This window comes from Hirundo rustica, chromosome 24, assembly GCF_015227805.2.
Source record: "Hirundo rustica isolate bHirRus1 chromosome 24, bHirRus1.pri.v3, whole genome shotgun sequence".
NCBI lineage: Eukaryota > Metazoa > Chordata > Aves > Passeriformes > Hirundinidae > Hirundo > Hirundo rustica.
Window position 1 is genome coordinate 3,250,216 of NC_053473.1, and position 18,236 is coordinate 3,268,451.

The 18,236-nt window shown below is 64.0% G+C and overlaps 2 protein-coding genes across 6 annotated transcripts; one reads left to right on the plus strand and one right to left on the minus strand.

The window, feature by feature from the left end:
* The first annotated feature begins 377 nt into the window (after positions 1-377).
* On the plus strand, positions 378-4,971 carry SMPD2 (sphingomyelin phosphodiesterase 2). 2 transcript variants are annotated; one of them, XM_040085347.2, is made up of 11 exons: positions 378-405; positions 1,543-1,644; positions 2,077-2,173; positions 2,259-2,335; positions 2,595-2,688; positions 2,777-2,866; positions 3,239-3,321; positions 3,509-3,641; positions 3,713-3,817; positions 3,896-4,052; positions 4,262-4,971. In XM_040085347.2, the coding sequence occupies exons 2-11, from the start codon at positions 1,595-1,597 to the stop codon at positions 4,603-4,605; spliced, it is 1,230 nt and encodes a 409-aa protein (XP_039941281.1). In that variant the 5' UTR covers positions 378-405; positions 1,543-1,594; the 3' UTR covers positions 4,606-4,971. The 2 variants fall into 2 exon arrangements, with proteins under 2 accessions (XP_039941281.1, XP_039941280.1); XM_040085346.2 differs by lacking the exon at positions 378-405 and adding an exon at positions 498-669.
* On the minus strand, positions 4,960-17,180 carry MICAL1 (microtubule associated monooxygenase, calponin and LIM domain containing 1). Of its 4 annotated transcripts, XM_040085341.2 has the most exons (28): positions 16,305-16,364; positions 14,378-14,461; positions 13,984-14,040; positions 13,611-13,812; positions 13,255-13,533; positions 12,380-12,587; positions 12,193-12,300; positions 11,915-12,013; positions 11,682-11,837; positions 11,372-11,472; positions 10,852-11,109; positions 10,343-10,458; positions 10,134-10,260; positions 9,794-9,866; positions 9,242-9,392; positions 8,981-9,168; positions 8,769-8,878; positions 8,635-8,685; positions 8,460-8,537; positions 7,954-8,128; positions 7,774-7,856; positions 7,219-7,663; positions 7,013-7,101; positions 6,752-6,850; positions 6,534-6,627; positions 6,357-6,456; positions 6,194-6,267; positions 4,960-6,089 (listed from the first exon to the last, which is right to left on the minus strand). In XM_040085341.2, the coding sequence occupies exons 5-28, from the start codon at positions 13,513-13,515 to the stop codon at positions 5,959-5,961; spliced, it is 3,375 nt and encodes a 1,124-aa protein (XP_039941275.1). In that variant the 5' UTR covers positions 13,516-13,533; positions 13,611-13,812; positions 13,984-14,040; positions 14,378-14,461; positions 16,305-16,364; the 3' UTR covers positions 4,960-5,958. The 4 variants fall into 4 exon arrangements, with proteins under 4 accessions (XP_039941275.1, XP_058279409.1, XP_039941276.1 ...); XM_058423426.1 differs by lacking the exon at positions 14,378-14,461 and having other exon boundaries at positions 16,305-16,353; XM_040085342.1 differs by lacking the exons at positions 13,984-14,040; positions 14,378-14,461; positions 16,305-16,364 and adding an exon at positions 17,056-17,180.
* Between the last annotated feature and the right edge of the window lie 1,056 nt (positions 17,181-18,236).

An 18,236-nucleotide genomic window follows, 5' to 3' on the forward strand; every position in this document is an offset into this window, starting at 1 on the left:
GTTTGCTGCGGGCAAGGTTGGCTTGGCCATGGCAGGCGCTCCCCGCGGCATCGCTGGGTTCAGGAACGCACTTTTCAGGGGGTCCCAGGCTGGCACCGGGCTGCTCGGTCCCACCACTCACCACCACCCCTCCAAGCCCTGCTGGCGGTGCCTCGGCTGCTGGGAGCGCAGGATCACACGCACCCCATCCAACCCTCGGGGGACACCCGCACCCCGCCGGCGCCCCGTTACACCCAGCGCGTCCCGCTCCAGCCACCACACCCTGCCCCGGCCCCCTCCACCCTTCCCGGCCCCATTCACCCCCCCGGCCCCGGCCCCGGCCCCGGTCCGGCCCCTTCCGCCCCGCTCCGCTGCCTGCCGGGACGCGTAGTCCCTCGGCCCCGCACGGCTCCCGGCCCGCCGCAGGTCCGCTCCCGGCCCCGCCGATCGCTCCGCGCTGCTCCCGGCCCCGCTCCGCCTGTTGCTGCGCTGCCGGCCCCGCTGCTCCCGCAGCTCCGAGCCTCCCGTCGCTCCGCTCCTCTCGCAGCTCCGAGCCTCCCGTCGCTCCGCTCCTCCGCTTGCCCCGCTGCCGGCCCCGCTTCCCCTGCGGCTCCGCTTCCCCTGCAGCTCCGAGCCTCCCTTTGCTCCGCTGCTCCGCTTGCCCCGCTGCCGTCGCCGCGCTTGATGCAGGTCCGATGCTCCTGTTTTTCCCTCTCCCCCGCTTGTCCCGCTCCTGTCCCCCTGCCCTGTTTCCCCTCTCTCCTGTTTCCCCTCTCTCCTGTTTCCCCTCTCTCCTGTTTCCCCTCTCCCCCGCTCCTGTCCCCACCCCACCTGTTGCCGCTGTCCCGCTCCTTGTCCCGCTGCCGTCCCCGCCGCATCCCTCGGGGAGCGGGGAGCGTCCCTGGGGGTCAGGCTTGCTAGAAGCTGCCGGCATTAATTAGCGCGGCTCAGGAGCGGGATGAGCCGCTCGCTAATCCCGGCGGAGCAGGCAGAGCCCGGCTGCCCGCGCCGGCATCCTGCAGCTCCGGGGATGCTCCTTTTGGATTCTAAACTGGGAACTGGACAATCTCACGGGGTCAGGCGTGGGAGAAGCAGAGCTGGCGGGGCGCCGGGGCTGCTCAGGAGCTGCTGGCTCCGCCGGGGTTTGGGGTACCGAAGAGGATCTGTGGGCTTCCCGAGTGGGGAGGTGTGTGACGGTGTCCCATGCCCGTGCCTCGCAGCTCCGCTTTGAAACCAGGGTGAAAATCCATCCTGGAACACAGCTCACTGACAGGCAGAGGGCTTGAGCCCTGTGCCCCAGCCCTGGCCCACCGGTGTCTCCACTGGATGTAGGGTCACCTGGGTGGTTTGGGTACATGGATCCCTGTACGGGGACAGCTCAGGGTTCGTGGTGATCCTTGAGTTCAGGAAAGGAGGGGAAAGGCCTGGAGTACCCCGAGCGCTCTTCCTTCCTTCCTTCCTGCCCTTGGCTCAGCCCTTCCACCTTCCCAGCCTGCCTCCTTGGCTCTGTCCTGCAGCCTGCACCGGCTCCCCGGGGCTGTCACTCCAACGCATTCCCTGCAGGTGCCCCCTCTGCCTGGCGCTGCCCGCTGACCCCCGCAAAGCCCGACAGGCGATGGAGGGAGAGCCCACCCTGCGCCTCCGCATCTTCGACCTCAACTGCTGGTGAGTCCAGGCTTCGCCAGGTCCGTGCCAGGGCGGAGATGGGAGCACCGGGCTGGGTGAGGGGTCCTTCATGGGGTTACCTTCATGGCCCCTTCATTTTGGGGTCACAGCACTCTCCCAGCTCCAGATGATCATGAGATGCTTAGCTGGGTAGGGTCTCCTGTCCCCTCTGTGCTCGTCAGCCCTAGAAAAACCCCCCAGTTTGCACCCCAAGCAAGGAGGAGCTGCCTCAGTTCTGCAGGCAGGAGAAGCTGTCCCCAAACAGCCTCCCTGCTGTCCCCTTTCCCCTTGGATCTTTCCCCTTCCCACCTTCCCCATCTGCATCCTGCTTCTACTGGTGTTGGAGCCCTGTTTCTGTCCCTCGTTTGGGGTCACGATGGGCCCCAATCACCTTGTCCCCACCAGGCTTTGACTGTGCCCCCTCTCTGGCAGGGCCATCCGCTACCTGAGCAAGCGGCGCCAGGAGCGCGTCCGGCTCATCGGGGACACGCTGCGCCGGGAGGGCTTTGACCTGGTGCTGCTCCAGGAGGTGAGGGCACTTTGTGAGCCGGGTGCACCCTTCCTCAGCCTGGGAGATGAGCCTGGCCACTCTCAGCCCACCCACTGTCCTCCAGGTGTGGAGCGAGCGGGACTACAGTGACCTGAAGGTGAAGCTAGCAGGCTGTTACCCCTTCTCCCATTACTTCCGCAGGTGAGAAGGGCAAGGTCAGCCCGTCGGGGCCGTCTGTGGGGCAGTGCCAGGGCTGTGCCACGTCCTTGGGGTTTATCACTTGCAGAGGCTGCTGCAGGTGTGACCTCTGTAGTTGTGCCCATGGCTGGGCAGTGGGATGCTCACAGGAGCAGACGTACACTGGGATCCAGGCATCTGGGGAGGCCTCCAGGCTCGGGGCTAGGGGAAGGCAGAGGTTTTGGGAACCACATCTCCTCATTTTGCTTTTTCCCTCCCACAGTGGGGTGATCGGCAGCGGCCTCTGCGTCTTCTCCAGGTTCCCCATCCTGGACACACTCCTCTACCAGTACTCACTGAACGGGTACCCCTACATGGTAAATGGGCTGGGGGGCATGTGGCACCAGGGTGTCCGTCCCCACGCAGCCTCAGCAGCCCTGACCTGCCCTTCTTCCCCTTGGGCAGCTCCAGCACGGGGACTGGTTCTGCGGCAAGTCCGTCGGCCTGGTCATTATGAAGATCTCAGGGATCATCTTCAACATCTACGTCACCCATGTGAGCACCCCAGGGGAGAACCCAGCATGGGGGGGACAGTGGGGAGCAGGGGGATGAGTGGCCATACCCCTCTTTTACTGTCCCCTGGCTTTAATCGCTGCTCTCCACCCTCTGCCCTGGACTATGCTCTGATTTAATAAAATACTGCTCAGGGCAGGGACAGGGACAGGGACAGGGACAGGGACAGGGACCCATAACCTGGTTGTGCATTGCGCTGAGCACCCCAGGCTCTTCCCAGTGGGGGTGACATAAAGACAGAGGTGCTGGCAGGGACTGTTTGGAGGGCTTGGGTGGGTTTGCGGGGAGCCTGGCAGCAGGGCAGGGGTCACAGGCGTGGGAGTCACTGCCCCTTTGCTTTCCCTCCCTCTCCAGCTGCACGCCGAGTACTGCCGGGACAAGGACGCCTACCTGCCCCACCGCCTGGTGCAGGCCTGGGAGCTGGCGCAGTTCATCCGGTGAGCAGCTGCGGGGTGTCACCCTGCAGGTCCCCAGGACCTGTCCTGTCACTCCTACCCCTCCCCCTGGGGCTTGCACTGCAGAGAGCTCCCATTTGCACCGGTCCCAGTCAGGTGCAGGAGCACTGGGCAGGTCCAGTCTGGTGCCAGGCAGGGCAGGGAAGGACAGCCACCCCTGTCCCCACAGACACACCTCAAAGGCAGCAGACGTGGTGCTGCTGGGAGGGGACCTGAACATGCACCCTGAAGACGTGGGCATCCGGCTGCTGCGTGGCTGGACGGGGCTGCGGGACGCCTTCGCTGAGGCCACGCGCTTTGAGGTGAGCTGAGGGGCTGAGTGGGGTCCCAGGGCACACCGAGAGCCCCCGACCCAGCCAGGCTCTCGTCTCAGGGCTGCAAGAACGGCTGCACGCTCGTCCCTGACAACTGCTTCACTGACAAGTCCGAGCTGCTGCCCTTCCCGCTGGGCATCCGCATTGACTACATCCTCTACAAGGTAACGGCGGGCGTTTGCCCACCAGCTCTGAGTGACGGGGGTGAGGCACCGCTGTGACCCCCTTGTCCCCTCTCCCAGGCCATCTCCAGCTTCACGGTGAAGTGTGAAGAGCTGAAGACCACCACGGGGCCAGCCCCAGGCATGGACATCCCCTTCTCGGACCATGAAGCCGTGATGGCCACACTGCACATCCAGAGGCGGGGACAGCCGGCGGGTGCCACCCTCGGCGCAGCTGGTAAGTCGGGGGGCTGCTGCCAGCACCCACCGTGTGCTGGGGGGGCCGGTGGAGTTGGGTGGAGGTCTTTGGGGGTGTTTCCCCCTGTGCTGCTGCTTGTGGAGGGCTGCAGAGCGGTGGGGACGAGGAGAAGGGTATTGGGGTGGTATGGCGGGGTACAGGGGTGGTATATGGGGGTCCCACCCTGCTGAGGGCCCCTGTCCCCGCAGACCTGGCACTGGTGGACGTGGTGACAGAGGCACGGACAGAGGTGGGCGTGGGGCTGCGGGCGGCGCAGCGGCAGCGCTACTCCTCGGGCAGGATGGCCGTGCTGGCCCTGCTGCTGCTGCTGCTCCAGGCCGCGGCAGCGCTGGGCACGCTGGCCGGGCTGGGCGCAGAGCAGCCCTTCCCCAAGCTCTCCTTCTGCCTGCTGGCCTTCCTCGCCCTCGGCGTCCTCGTCCTCGCCACCGGTCTCCACCTGTTTCACACCATGGAGGTGAAGATGCTGCACGGCACCGAGGACCAGATGTGCATGGCACTGCGGGCCCTGCAGGAGCGTCCCAGCGAAGGCTGAGCTGAGCCCGTGGGTGTCCCACACTGTCCCCTTGGCCCCACCACGTCCCCTTTTTCATCCTTGTTTTTAGCTGACTTCGGATTTGAGGCGAGCAGTGCTGCAGCCAATGCAGTAGTGCAGGTTTGACAGCTGCCTCTGGGGTAGATTTGTTGCATTGACCCCTGTGAGAACCACCGTGGAGGCAAGTTTTTATTGCTGTCTTTTTAAATATACCCTTTTCTACATGGAGGGACCCACTGGCCTGGCTGGAAGGCTTGAGATGCTGAGCCTCCCCTTGCCTGGGGTGGCCTCAAAGTTTACACTGGTGACTGTTCTGGCAACCAGTCCTGACTCTGATGGAAAATAAAGGCAGTATTTTAACCTTTGGCACTGGGTCGGGGGGGCTTTATTTGAAAGGAGGGGGTTTGCAGCAGGATTGTAGGGCTGGTACAAACAGGGAGGGCTGGAGGAGGCGCTGAGGGGAACGGCAGGATGAGGGCTGAGCTAAGAGAGGAACCTACACCTGGGACCCCCATCCCAGCACATCTGGGATGCCCTGAGCACCATTTGGCTACACAGGCCACCCTGCAACAGCCAGGGACTCCAGGGGTGTCTGAGGTCTGTGCAAAGGCCAGCGTGGCATTGCCAAGCAGAAGAAATCCCAAAGGCGCAAGGAGGGCACAGCTGCTGGTGTCCCTTGTCCTCGGTGTCAGAGTGCTGGTCCTGAGCACAATTCCCCTAGGAGCTTCTGGACAAAAAGGCCTTCCCTGGCCCAAGGGACTCATGGTAGGGTTCTGAGCCAGGTTTCCTGCAGCAGCTGGGGACAGCAGGGACGTGGCATCCAAAAGCAGTGGTGCAGAGCAGCTGGATCAGCCCAGTCCGTCACTGGCTCCAGCCTGCACAGCCAGATGTGCCTTGAGATGGACAGTCCAGGCTGGGATGGATGCCCTCAGCTGGGAAGGATGCCCCAGGGTGGCTTTGAGGAACCATTCCTGAAGGTGCCCCTCCATACGATGGCATCTGCCCTGCGCCAGTCACCTCCTTGCTGCTGGGAGCCACCGCAGCCCCCTCTGGCAGTCCCTGCGAGTCTTGTTTTCCAGCAAGCACACGGCAAAGGCAATCCAGCCACGCACAGGAATGCCTCTCAGCACCCCAAAGCTGAGTGCTTCTCGCTGTCTCCCCGTGTGGGCATCCACCAGCGGGTCTGGCCCCTCCGTGACAGGCTTTGGCAAGCAGGGAGCTGGATTTGCTGCGGCAGCCTGCGGGTGCTGGGGCATGGCCACCTCCAGAGGTAGCTCAGAGTGATGCTCAGGCCAGGACTCACACACACACACACACTCTGCTTGTGCCCCGTGGCTCCGGGAGCCATGCGGGTCAAGCCCGCAGCTCACTGAGCCGCTTCTCCTCCTGCATTTGGATGAGGATGTTCCGCTTATTCACCACCTCCACCAGCTGCTTCAGGATCTCCTGCTCAGCCTTCTCATCCTCAGCTGTCTTCAGGGCATCTGTGGGTGCAGGGGGCCAGAGTAGAGCTGGGAAGGCCACAAGCCCTGACCTGCTCCCTGCGCCACGCAAAGGGATCCTCTCCCTGGCACGTGCTGGCACTCACCCTCCTTGTTCATGTAACTCCGCAGCGTCTCGTCGAGCTGACACTGCTGCTCCTCCAGCTTCAGCTCCTGCACCCTGTGGGGAGGAAGAGGGTACTGGGTTCACAGGGGGCTGGGGTGAGCTGAGCCCCCCACACCGAGCAGGGAGCATCCCCCGAGGCTTACGCGATCATGAGGTCCGACTCCTCGGTCACCAGATTGTTCTTCTTCTGGACCAGGTAGAGCAGCTGGTTTGTCCACTGTGTCTGCTGCTCAGCTGGGCTCTCTGCAGGACAGGGGAATGGTGAGCGGGGTGCAGACCCCCACTGCAGGGTCACAGCTCTCCGTCCACCCCGGCCTTACTATTCTTATCCCGGAGTAACTTCTCCAGCTTGATGCCCTGCTGCTCCAGTTCCCGGAATGTCACCTCGATCTCCTCCAGCCGTCTCTGGATGGCCTGTGAGAGAAGGGCAGCACTCACCCGCAGGCCAGGACCTGCCAGCGTGTGGCCACCAGCAGCAGGACAGAGGGGACAGGGTACAGTGCCATGCTGGGGACCTGGCTCTCCCCTGTGGGGTTACCTGGGCTCTGCAGAACCTCTTCATCTGGGACTCCCTGGCCCGGCGGGCCAATGTGCGCTTCCAGGTGGGGTATTTCTCCTCTTCCCTGGGGTCTGGGTACTGTGCAAGGACAGTGGCACGGGCAGGGGGTCAGGAGTGCAGCAGGCACCTCCTGCCTTGGCAGCCACAGCTGAGCCAGACTCGATGGTGCTGTGAGAGGAGCAAGAGCCCCAGCTACCACCCGTGCTAGTGGTGCCACCATCACCTGGGGAAAATCCTCACCAACTCTTTCATGATGCCAAGGCCTGTGCCTTCATCCTCCTCTTTCTCCTCTTCCTCCTCCTCCTCCTCGCTGTCACTCTCTTCCAAATCTGCCCAAGAAAAGAGCTGTTTCAGGCTGGTTCCTCATGAGCAAGATGTGGGATACAGCAGGGTCCTGGAGGGACTGGGAGCTCTGCTCATCTGACACTCCCGTTTGTACCACCTACCTTTCTCCATGTCAATTTTCTCCTCCTCCTCCTTGCAGGCGCCTTGTCCCTGCCACGGGGCAGGGAGGGCCTCAGGTGCTGCGTGGAGCCGCAGACGAGCTGGCTTCAGTGGAGGCTCGGGCTCTGCTTCACTGGTGAGGTTCAGCGTGGACAGATTGAGCCTCTCCAGTGGTGTAAGGACAATCTTCCTCCTGCCCCCACTCTCCTCACCCTCCTCTGCTGTCCCCTGGGGCTCCGCTCTGGGAACCTCCACATCCCCCCCAGGCTGTGCCAGCGGCTCCTGCTCCTCCGTGTCACCAGCATCTGCAGTGTCCTCAACTTCCCCAGGCTCTTCCCCTGCCTGCGGGGCTGCTGGAGTGGGCTGAACTGGACTGGATGTCCACTCCATGGGGGGCACACGTGGGCTTCCAGCATCTGGGAGTGGGTGGGCAGCAGCACCAGCATCCTACAGCAGAGCCAGAGCAGAGGGCTGATGCACACAGGGCCACACCCAACCATCCCCCCCCTTACATTCTGCCTTTCCTCCATCACCTACAGGGATTCAGGGTGATTTACCCCATCGAGCAGCGCTGGAGCCTCATCCCGGGGCAGGTCTGTGCTGGGAGCATTGGGGTAGTGCAGCGAGCAGTAAAAATGACCTGGGGGGACGAGAGGGGGGGAGCGAACTCATGGTGACAACCCACGAGGCGGAGAGGCCGTGCCCCGAGCATTCCCTGTCCCCAAAAGCCTCCTCACCATCCTCCTCGTCGAAGGCGTAGTCGCCCAGGCGCAGGGTGGCCCCGCAGCGCCGGCACTGGAAGCAGCCGCGGTGGAAGAAGCGTCCCTCGGCGCTGGCTCGCTCCAGGATGTAGACGCGGCGGCCGCAGAAGTAGCAGGCGTCACTGTTCTCCCCTGTCCTCTCCCTCGGTGGCTGCGGGGGGAGAGGACAGGCGGGGCTGGCAGCGGGGGCCTGGCACCCACCCTGCCCCGTGGCTGTGCCCGCAGCCATGGGGGCACGGGGCAGGGCTTCGCCGCTCTCGCCGGGTCTGGGCGCTCGGGGATGGGCGAGGGAGCGGCAAGCCTTGGCTCCGGAAAACCAGTTGGGTCAGGAAACAGGCAGGGAGGAGCTGGGAATCTGTGGGCGTTCGCTTGTGCAGCCCCGGTGCCAGCCCTTGGCTCGGCCCTGCCAGGCACTGGTGCCCCCCTCGGTGCCCCCCTGCCCTGAGCTGGACCCTCGGTCCCACGGTGACACAAGGACCAACCTGCCCCGGCTCCGTCACGGTGCTTTGCGGCGGCTCGTGGGCGCTGTCCGGAGCGTCTCCATCCAGCCCCGTGTCCAGCTACAAGTGACCCAAGGGGAGGGTCAGCCCCCCACTCTCCCCCCAGGACAGCTGCCCCCCAGCACAGCCCCCCTTGGGGCACCCGGGGCAGACCCACCTCGGCGTCCCTGCGGCTCCTCTTGGTCTCAGTGTCCTTCTGGGCACCGTCCTGCAAATCCAACAGGGGTGGTTAGGGTGGGGCGTGGGACAGGGTCTTGGTGCGTCATGAGGGTCTGGGTGGGGGTCCCTCACCTGGGCACGTTTGTGTGCCAGGTTCCGGCTCTTCTGCAGCTTGCTGAGGAAGAGGATGGCCCCTCGCGTGCCACGGGGAGACGGTGCTGACCTCTCGCTGACCTCCACCTCTGCACAGAACATGAACATTTGGACCCACCCAGCAAAGAGGAGAGCACCCAGCCAGCCCCAGTGTGCCTCAGGATGGGACAAATCCCCCCAAAATCTCCCACCTGGAGAGGTGCTGAAAACTTGATAGAAGTGGCTGAGGTAGGTGATGAGGTCCAGGTGGTCAGGCCCTGTCATGGTGGCCATCTCGGCACTGGAGAGGACAGGCTGGATGCCCAGCTCCTGCTCTGCTATGTCCAGCATAGCCTGGTGGATCTGAACGGGATCCTGGGGGTCCACAGAGTCGAAGTCCCTGTGGGGAGACGTGGCTGCCATCAGGGTGGGCTCTGCAGGGTGGAGGGTTCCACGGGCTCCCGGGCACTCACACCAGGTCCGGGCGGAAGTGGTGGATGAGGGCGCAGAGGGCCAAGCCACTGGTCCAGGAGGTGCTGAAGTTGGTCACAGCCACGCCAGGGTATCCAGCCGTGCTGGCCTGGCACCAGCTCAGCAGCTCTTCACAGACAGCTCCAGGGGCTGCTGGGGAGGCAGAGACAGGAGACACCCCCCCAGTCCACCTCTTGCCTCAGCATCCATGCTTTAACAGGGAAGGGATCCCTTGGGAGCAACCTGAGACATCCCCTGTCCCTGCACAACCATCCCTGCAGGTCTCAATAAATATGTTCATAAAGCATCTGTCGATATTTCATGGCTCAGCATCAGTGCAGGCTGCAGGGGCACAGCCTCCTCCCCAGAAGTCACCAGGGGGCTGTGTCCCCATGTGGGCCACAAGCAGAGGGGACAGAAATCATTGGTGTCACCAGGACAGCCTGCTGGATACAGGCCAGGGTGCCAGGAACAAGGATGGGGAGGAAAATCAGGGCAGTAGCCACTCGGGCATGGGCTGCTGGAGGGAATGGGGCAGGACTGGCTGCTCCTACCCATGCTGAGCCGGTTGTCGCTCCTCCTCTTGTGGTCCACCTCCACCGTGCCCACGAGGTAGAGATCCCTGACCTGCCGATGGGGACATGGGTCACCACCTGTACAGAGCCAGTGACACCCTGCAGGGAGCTGGCCCTGGCAAGGGGGACACCTGGACAGCCCCACACAACTCTCCAGAGCCCTCCGCCATCCACAATGGGCAATGCATTCGATGTCCTGGGGACTAATAGCTTCAGCCTCACACCCTCTGGGGACAGGGGACTGGGGAAATTGGTGTCACCCCGAGAGCCAGGGAGGCTGGGCTGGCTGGCTGTCCCATGGCAGGAGCTGGCCAGGTACCTGGCTGGCTTTGATGGCCTGCAGGTTGATGTTGGGGTAGCGCGTGGCCGGGTCGATGCTGTACTGACTGATGTTCTTGTTGGTGTTGTCGGGGGACGTCTGCGAAAGGTGCTGGTAGATGCTCTCCCTGCGTGCAAGGGACAGCGCCAGCGTCACCGCCACCGTCCTCACGTGCTCCAGAGCCAGCCCAGCGGGACGGGGACACTCACCTCTCGGCCAGCACCTCCAGCGGGGGCGTCCCAGCCGCCCACCGCCGCACCATCCACGCTGCGTCGAAGGCGGCGAGGAAGCCCCTGGCCACGCCGGTGCCCAGCGGCCAGAAGGGCTGCAAAGGGAAAGGCAGAGCTGCAGCCCGAGTTGCACGGCTGGTCGGGGCAGCTGGGAGGAGGCCGGGAGCTGCCAGGCTTGGCCGGGGATGAAAGAGGGAGCAGCGGCAGGACGCGCACGGAGAGCACGGGCGACCGTCTCCTCCCCAGACATCGCAGATGAGTCTGCGGAGGGGCTGGGCTGCTCCCCCATCCTGAACCAACCCCAGATCGCCGGTGGGGCTGGAGAAGGGGATATCCTCCCCAAAACTGCTGGGAGCCTGCCCAAGGATGGGGTGCACTGGGCAACTGGGAGGAGAAGCACTTGGGGAGGGGAAATCCATTGCAATCAATGAATCTTGCAGGGAGAGGGAAATGGGGGGGTGAGGTGGTGCTTCAGGGGAAACTCTCACCTCCACCAAGCAGTCGCCCACCAGCCCCAGGAGCAGACGGCTCCCGTTGTGCTCCCGCACCAGCGCCGCGTTCTCCGAGCGCGTCATGCAGGTGAAGTCGAACACGTCAACATCTGGCAGGTCCTGATGGTTGAGGGCAAACTCCAGCTCGGGCAGGCAGTAGTTGGTGGAGAAGTTGGCAGCTTCTTTGGCATAGCTAAGGAGGGCGTCCCGGTTCACGTTCTTGGGGGACAGGAGGCTCTCGATGTCCGCTTTGTCCTGCGGGGATGGGGTGAGGCTGACCGGGGTGTGGGAGGTGATGTTTGTCCCTCAGCCTGGGAGCACCCAGCTCGAGGGGGCAGCTGTGCCACTGCACTCTCAGTACCCTGGAAGGATTTTTCCTGTGGCACAGGCAATAGCTGCTGCAGTCCCTTCCACCCCAGTGTGCAGTCAAACCAGCACCCACAACTTGCATCCCACTTCCAAAGCTTTCAGCTGCCCATTGCTGTGAGATCCCAGGGCCAGATCCTGCCCTTCTCACCTGGAGGATGACCCCCTTCTCGAGCAGGCTCTGCTTCTTGGCCGTCATGACAAAATAGTGAGTGTCATCCTTGTAGTACACGATGTTTTCCAGGTCAATGCCTGGAAAAGGCATTGGGAAGGGGCTGAGCCAGGGCCACAGGGTGCCCCAGCACTGGGCTCAGACACCAAATGTCCCCTGCAATGGGCTACCATATGGGGACATGCACCCCATCACTGGGGCCATCCTGGGGCTGAGCCTCCGGCTCCCTCAGGAGGGGCAGGAGCCTCCAGCGCCCCACACACGGGGTTGGGACCACGGGACCACTGACCCGTTTTGTTGTAGAGGTTCTGGAAGAACTTCTGGTTGTAGATTCGAGCCACGCCGCTGATCTCAGCCACCTCCACCTCAGCCCGGCTGTGGCGGTTGATGAAGTTGGTGGTGATGCCGATGGCCAGCTTCCCACGCGTCTCCTTCCGCTTGAACCCTGCAGGCGGGGACAGGCGTGAGTCCCCACCCAGCCCCCCGTATCGGCCCTGGGGCCGCAGGGACACCTGCTGTCACCTTCAGGGACAAATTTGCCACCGCCAGCTGAGATGAGGACGTCGAACTCGTACTGGGTGAGGGGAGAGGAGCTGGGCTGCAGCACAGCCTGCCAGCCACCTGCAGGGAGAGGAGCGCTCATGAATGTGCTGGGCCCAAGGGAGCAGGGAGGGGCTGCATCCCATTCCCCTCAAAGAGCCACGCCCTGGGCTAGCAGAGGGATTGGGGGGCTCAGAGCGGCCACCCACAGCCATGTCCTTGTCCCCAGGAATGCCACCCGCCCCGCAGAGATACCCTACCTGCCTTGCCGGTGGGGGGAACGAGGCCCTCGAACCGCACGTTGATGTGCACCTCCACCCCCAGGAGCAAAGCCACCTTCAGCAGGATCAGCTGGAGCTGCCGGATACCTGCGAGGGGACAGAGGTACTCAGGGTAACCGGACTCCCCACAGCAGGGACCCCAGAGCCTGGTGCCCCTAAAACTCACTGATGTGGTCCAGCGTGCCGGTGCAGAAGCGCCCGTAGAACTTCTTGGCGCCCAGCGCCCGCAGGTCGTGGATGGTGAAGGGCCAGAGGTGCAGGACGTTGTTGCGGGAGAAGGAGTCGCGCTTCTCCAGCAGCACCACGCGGGCACCCAGCAGCGCCAGCTCGATGGCCGCCCGCAGCCCGCAGGGGCCAGCGCCCACCACCAGGCACTGCCACGGCACAGGACGGGCGCTGGAGCGGGTGGGCAGCCCCAGAGCGGGGTTTGGGTGAACCCCCCCCAGCACCCCCAAAGGCTCCCCCGGCTGCTGGGTCAGGATCTGACCCTCCTCGGTGCTCCCCTTCTCTGCCTGATTCTCCCTGCAGACCGGGGTGCCCCCCAGACCCCGAGCCTTGCCTTCGCACAATGGCAGCAGTTAACGCATTGATGGGGTAAGGTGCAGGTCTGCTGCAGCCCTGGCAGGGGTTTGGTCGCCTGACAGCTTCTGCAGAGGGCTGGGACAACGGGGCACAGCAGCCAGGACAAAAGCCATCGCGTGTAGGACAGGATGTCCCCAAGGACAGCCTGCTTGGGATGCTCCTGTCTCCCAGAAAGGACTTGACAGCTCCCTCAGCCCTGCCACGGGATGTCCCCAGTGAGAGGCAGCTGGGAGGAGGAAGGACGCTGCTGGCTGGGTGGCACTGAGGTGGCAGCATGCCATGGGGAGTTGAGCAGTGCTAATTAACATCCTGTCCCATTAAACTCCATCAACCTCCCGCCTGGCACATCCTGCATCCTCCTGGGATGAGAGCCAGAGCGTCCCAAGGGCCGTTCTCACCCTGGACACAAGGACACAGGGCAGGGAGGGACCCAAACCCCTCACCCCACACCCCGGGTACCTTGGTGCCAGCACAGGCTGTGCCCTGGTCGTAGTCCTTGTGCCCAGCTTTCTTATCCAGCTTGCTCCACAGGGCCTTGGCATTCCAGTAGTTGAGGGCAGCCTTGAGGCCGTGGTAGAGCTGCAGCCCAGTGCCCTGCAGCCCCAGCTGCTGGCACAGCTCCACGAAGCAGCCCAGCACCTCCCGGCACTCCCCGGCACGCAGGAACCTCTCAAAGATGGCATGGGCCGGGTTGCCCGGCTCGTCGGCCGGCGCACTCATCCCGTGTCACCCAGGAGCCTGGCAGAGGGACGGCAGAGGTCAGCAGGGAGGGGTCCCCGCCGGATCCCCACCCCAAAACGCGTCCCATACCAGACCTGCTGTCTCGGTGCCAGGTCTCCCAGCTGCAGGTGCTGTTGGGTGGTTGATGGCGCTGTCGAAATTGTCACACTGCGTGGCAGCAGCTGCTGCCCCCGACGCTGCACCCAGAGAGCCACGGTGTCACCGTGCCACGGTGGCCTCAGGGGAGGGCATGGGGAGGGCTGTGGCAGTCAGTGGCTTCCTCCATGCAGCAGGTACCTGCAACAGCCAAGAGCAGAGCCGGTTATTTTGGAGCAGAGATACCGCTTCCTTCCTCCGCAGATTGGCCTCACTAGCGGGGGATGGGAGGGAGCTCCTGGCTTTAGGAGCAAAAACCAGCACGACCAGCCCCGGGGCTGGAGGGAGCGGGGTGGGATCCATCCCACCAACCTGGCTTCTGCAGCTGGAGCGTGGCCACCTTTCCCCCCACGTCCCCTTCTGCCACTCCTGGAACGGGTGGAAGCAGAATTAGCACGGAGGAAGCGCCGGGGAGGAAATCGACTCAAAGTCAAATCACCCTACAAACAGCCCCATCGTGCCACGGAAGCCGTGGGAGGAGGGGTGCAGCACATTCCCCCTAGGCACCCCAAAACCCCCTGCCCCTGGCATCTCCCAGGGGATCAGCTCTCCTTGACTCCATCTCCCACTCCCGGCGCTGCCCCGAGCACCACCCTGTGCTCTGTGTCTCGCCAGCCGGAGCACCGAGAGCTGAGTTTTGCCTTTTCCCAGCGCTGTGGCCGAGCCCCGGGGCCGGGGAAGGCTCGGGAAGACGGAGAGCTCCCACCTTTGAACCACCGCTCTTTGCCCTCTCGCTCCTCCTGAGCGTTACCGTGGGCACGTGGCAGCAGGCGGAAGGTGGCGGCCACCCCTGCACGGGGACAAGGATGCCGTGAGTAAATTAGGCTGCCCTCGGGAGGAGGGTGTGCGGACAGAGGAGTTGCTTAAGAGCTGAAATTTTGGCTGAAGAGACCGAATTCTAGCTGCGTTGCAAGTCCGCTCTCAGTCAGGACTTTTCCCGACAGCAGAACGCGCCTCGCAAGGCAGTTCTGCAGGTCACCTTGCCTCCAATCACTTCTGCGGGTCACCTTCCCCTCCAGCATCGCACTCAGGAAATCCGGGCATTTTAACCACTTCCTTCCTGGGCAGACTGGGTGAGGCACCCCGCGGGGCGCAGCGGGGCTGGCACCCACCGGAGCGGCAGCGTGGGGACAGAGGACGTGTCCTGTGCAGTCATGACAGACCCGAGGGCAGATTCGTGCTCCTCCCCTGAGCGCTGCTCGTGCGACAGGAAGAGCCTGGGGAAACTGAGGCAGCGCTGCCAACCTCCCCAGAGTTTGCAGCGCTCCCACCCATCCTTCTACCACAGAGGCTGCCCGGGCAGCACGGCCAGGCACCAGCGCCCCGTGCAGATGGATTGTCCTCCAGGAGCTCAAGTCACTGCACTGGCACCACAGAGCAGCCCCAGGGAGATGGGACAAAGGCAGCTGCTCAGGCTGGGAGAGTCTACTCCAGCCTCGGCAGCCCCTGGCTCTGGAAAAAGCCCATCTCTCGGCCTTGATTCCCACTGGACACGATGCCAGGGGGAGCGTGCTGCCCGGGGGAGCTTTCCAGCCCCTACGCTTTGGCAGGGAGGCTCAGAGCAGGCAGAACAACAAACCTTGTGTTACACAGTTTCCTACAGAAAGGATTATCCTGCCAGCGCTCTGGCACGCTCCAAACCCCCTTGACAACTGCAGGCAAGGTCAGAAATTCCTAGGAAAACTCAGCTCCTGCAGGCTTGATACAAAAGCTCAGCTTTCAGCCCGCAAAAACGGTGGAGAAAGGCACAGCCTGAGCCAGGCTGCCTCTGGCTCTGCTCCTTCCATCGAAGCCTTTTGCATTTCTTCCCTTTACACTGTTCCTGCAAGAGGGAGGAGGGGGGGCTGCAGCCAGCCCTGACTCATCTCATGTCGGCTTTGTTTGGCTGCAGAAATGCCTGTGGGACATCTGACACACGGGGACACCCCTGGAGCAGGGACACCCCTGGAGCAGGGACACCCCTGGAGCAGGGACACCCCATCCATCATCCCGCCTTGCGGCTCAGGGTCTCCCTCTTGCCCTTGCAGGAGGAGCAGCCTCTTGGGAGAAGGTGGGGGAAGCTGCTTGCGAGCTCATGTGTCTTCCAGGCACATGGAAATAGGGTGGGAAAGGACACGGCTCCAGAGCTAATGAGAGCTGGAGGATTTTCAGCGGATGGCCTCGCCGCCGCTGCGCTGGCTCCCAGCATGGACAGGCTGTTCCGAGTTTGGGATCCAGCCTGGACACCACAGGCCAGGCTGCTGAGCTGGGCTGGACCCCAGGAGACTTCCAGTGAAAGGCCAGTGGGCAGGAGGGAGGATTTCTTGTGACCACCCAACAGCTCAGCCAAAGCCTTTGCTTTAAACAACCAGCTGAGCTGGGAGGGTGTCAGGAAGGGGTGAGGGAATGGAAGCTCTTAACAAACGTTACTGTGCTCAGGAGAAACATCCCAGGTGTGGGACCGGGCAGGGAGACCACCCTGGCCAACGCTGCAGAAACTGGCCTTGATTTGGGGGGGTTTAATCCTTGGAGGGAGGGAAAAATCCCGGTCGGCTGCTCTGCTCCGAGGCAGGATGTGGGTGCACGAGCACACCCCAGTTTGCAAGGCCCCAGCAGGGAGCTGTGGGGAGAAGGGCTGAGGAGAGGGGACAAACCTGCGTTGTCCTTTTCTGGGGATCCACACGCCACAGCCTGGCCACGTCCCGAGGAGCCCTGGGCACAGGCAGCACTTAGGGAGGAGAAAATGCGTCCCCCACTTTTTGCTGCTCAGCCTGTCCCCCCTGCCCAACAACAGCCCACAGAGGGACCTGGCTCTTGCAGCTGAATTTTGGTGAGAAGAGGAAGTCTGGTCACGGCCAGGCTTCGCATCCCACATCATCTTCCTCTTCCTGCTTCTCCTCTACTCCAAAGCACATCCCCGACAAAGACATCCCCGTGATGATGCACAGAGCATCCCTCATGGATCCCAGCAAAGCTCTTCCCACCCCATCCAGCTCATCGCCGGGAGCACTGGTGGTTTTGGGAACGGAGGAGGAAGAGGAGGAGCAGGGACTGCTGACTTTTCCCTTTTTCCCCGAGGGCAGCAAAGGTCAGGGGCCGGAGGGGAAAAGCAGCGAGGACGGAGCAGGGGGGACGCCGCTGCCCCGGGAGAGGCTGTGGGGAAGGGTCAGCCGGAGAAAAAGCGCCACCGTGCCACGGAGTGTCCCAGGGACACGCGGGACACGGGTTCGGGGGGGCCGAACCCTCCCCAGCACCGCAGAATCACCGCTGGGTTTTGTCACCCCCCGTCCCCGCCTTGCGCAGCGATGCTCTCCGCGGGGCGGGCACCGAGCGGGGCGACACTGGGCCGGGGGGACGGCAGTGCCCTGACCCCCCACGCCCAGAGATGCTCTACCCTCCACTCACCTCCACAGCCCCTCGGAGGGGGAAACTGAGGCACGGCCCGGGGCGTGGGGAGGGACCGGAGCTGGGCGCAGCCGGGCGACAGCGAGCAGGAAACGAGCTCCGGCTCGGCAAGCAGCAGCTGCCGGCCGGCCCGGCCCTCCTCTCCTTTGCCCTCCCCTCCTCGGCCTTCCCCTCCCCTCGCCTGCCCGACCCTCCCCCGCGGCCGGGGGGACCCAGGCCGGGCGGTGCCGGGACAGGGGCGGCCCCCGGGCGGGTCACCCCTCTTTGTGCCACCGCAGATGTTGAGCCGGGAGGTTTGGAACAGCGGGACGAGCGGCACAGCGCAACCCCGGCTGGGGGTTTTTTTGTTTGTTTGTTTGTTTGTTTGTATTTCAGGGTGAGAAACCGGACTTTTCGCCAAGCAAACAAAACGAGTCGGGTGATGAAGCCAAACCGCTTCACCCCCTTGCCACGCTGTGCTGCTCCCCCCGCAGCCAGGAAGCGGCCAGGAGGGTGCTGGGGACACCGGAGGATGCGGGGCGGGGGGGACCCCGACCCCCCCACCCAGTGCCAGCTGCGGACCCCGACCGCCGCAGCTCGCGTGGAAACTTCTGGGATTACCTTTCCATTCCCCCCGGGTGGGAATGGTGCCAGTGGGGTGAGGGTACCTTGGGGCGGGCGGGGGAGCCCCCGGGGTCACCGGAGATCGCTGCTGGCCGGGTGCTCTTTTTGGGGTTTCTGGTGGCGATGTCCTCGGCGCGCCGCTGGAGGTGTGCCGGGCGCTGGGGCGGGTGTCACGGCAAAGGGGGCTCGCGTGCTGTGACGGACGGGGACAATTTGCCACGAGAGCGCGGCCGGTGACTCAGGGACACGGGGCCAGCCCGCAGCGGGGCGTTGGTCACCGGCCGCCCTGAGTCACCCGCGGCGCTGCCGGCGGCTGCAGCGAGCGAGGTGAGCAGCCCAGCACTTCCATCCCCGCCTCTGCAGCCCCTCCGGGCCCTTCCTGGGGGTCCTGGTGCACAAACCCCCCCACGGCAGCTGGGCCGGGCTGTTCTGGTCCCTGCAAAGCCGCGGGGTGCGGGTGCGGTGAAGCCCACCCGTGTTTCGGGGCCGCTCGAGGCTGGGGCGGACACGGAAACGGGATGTGTGTGTCAAACCCAGCGCTTTGCCCCGGCGGTCGGAAACAGCTCCCTCTGTTTGTG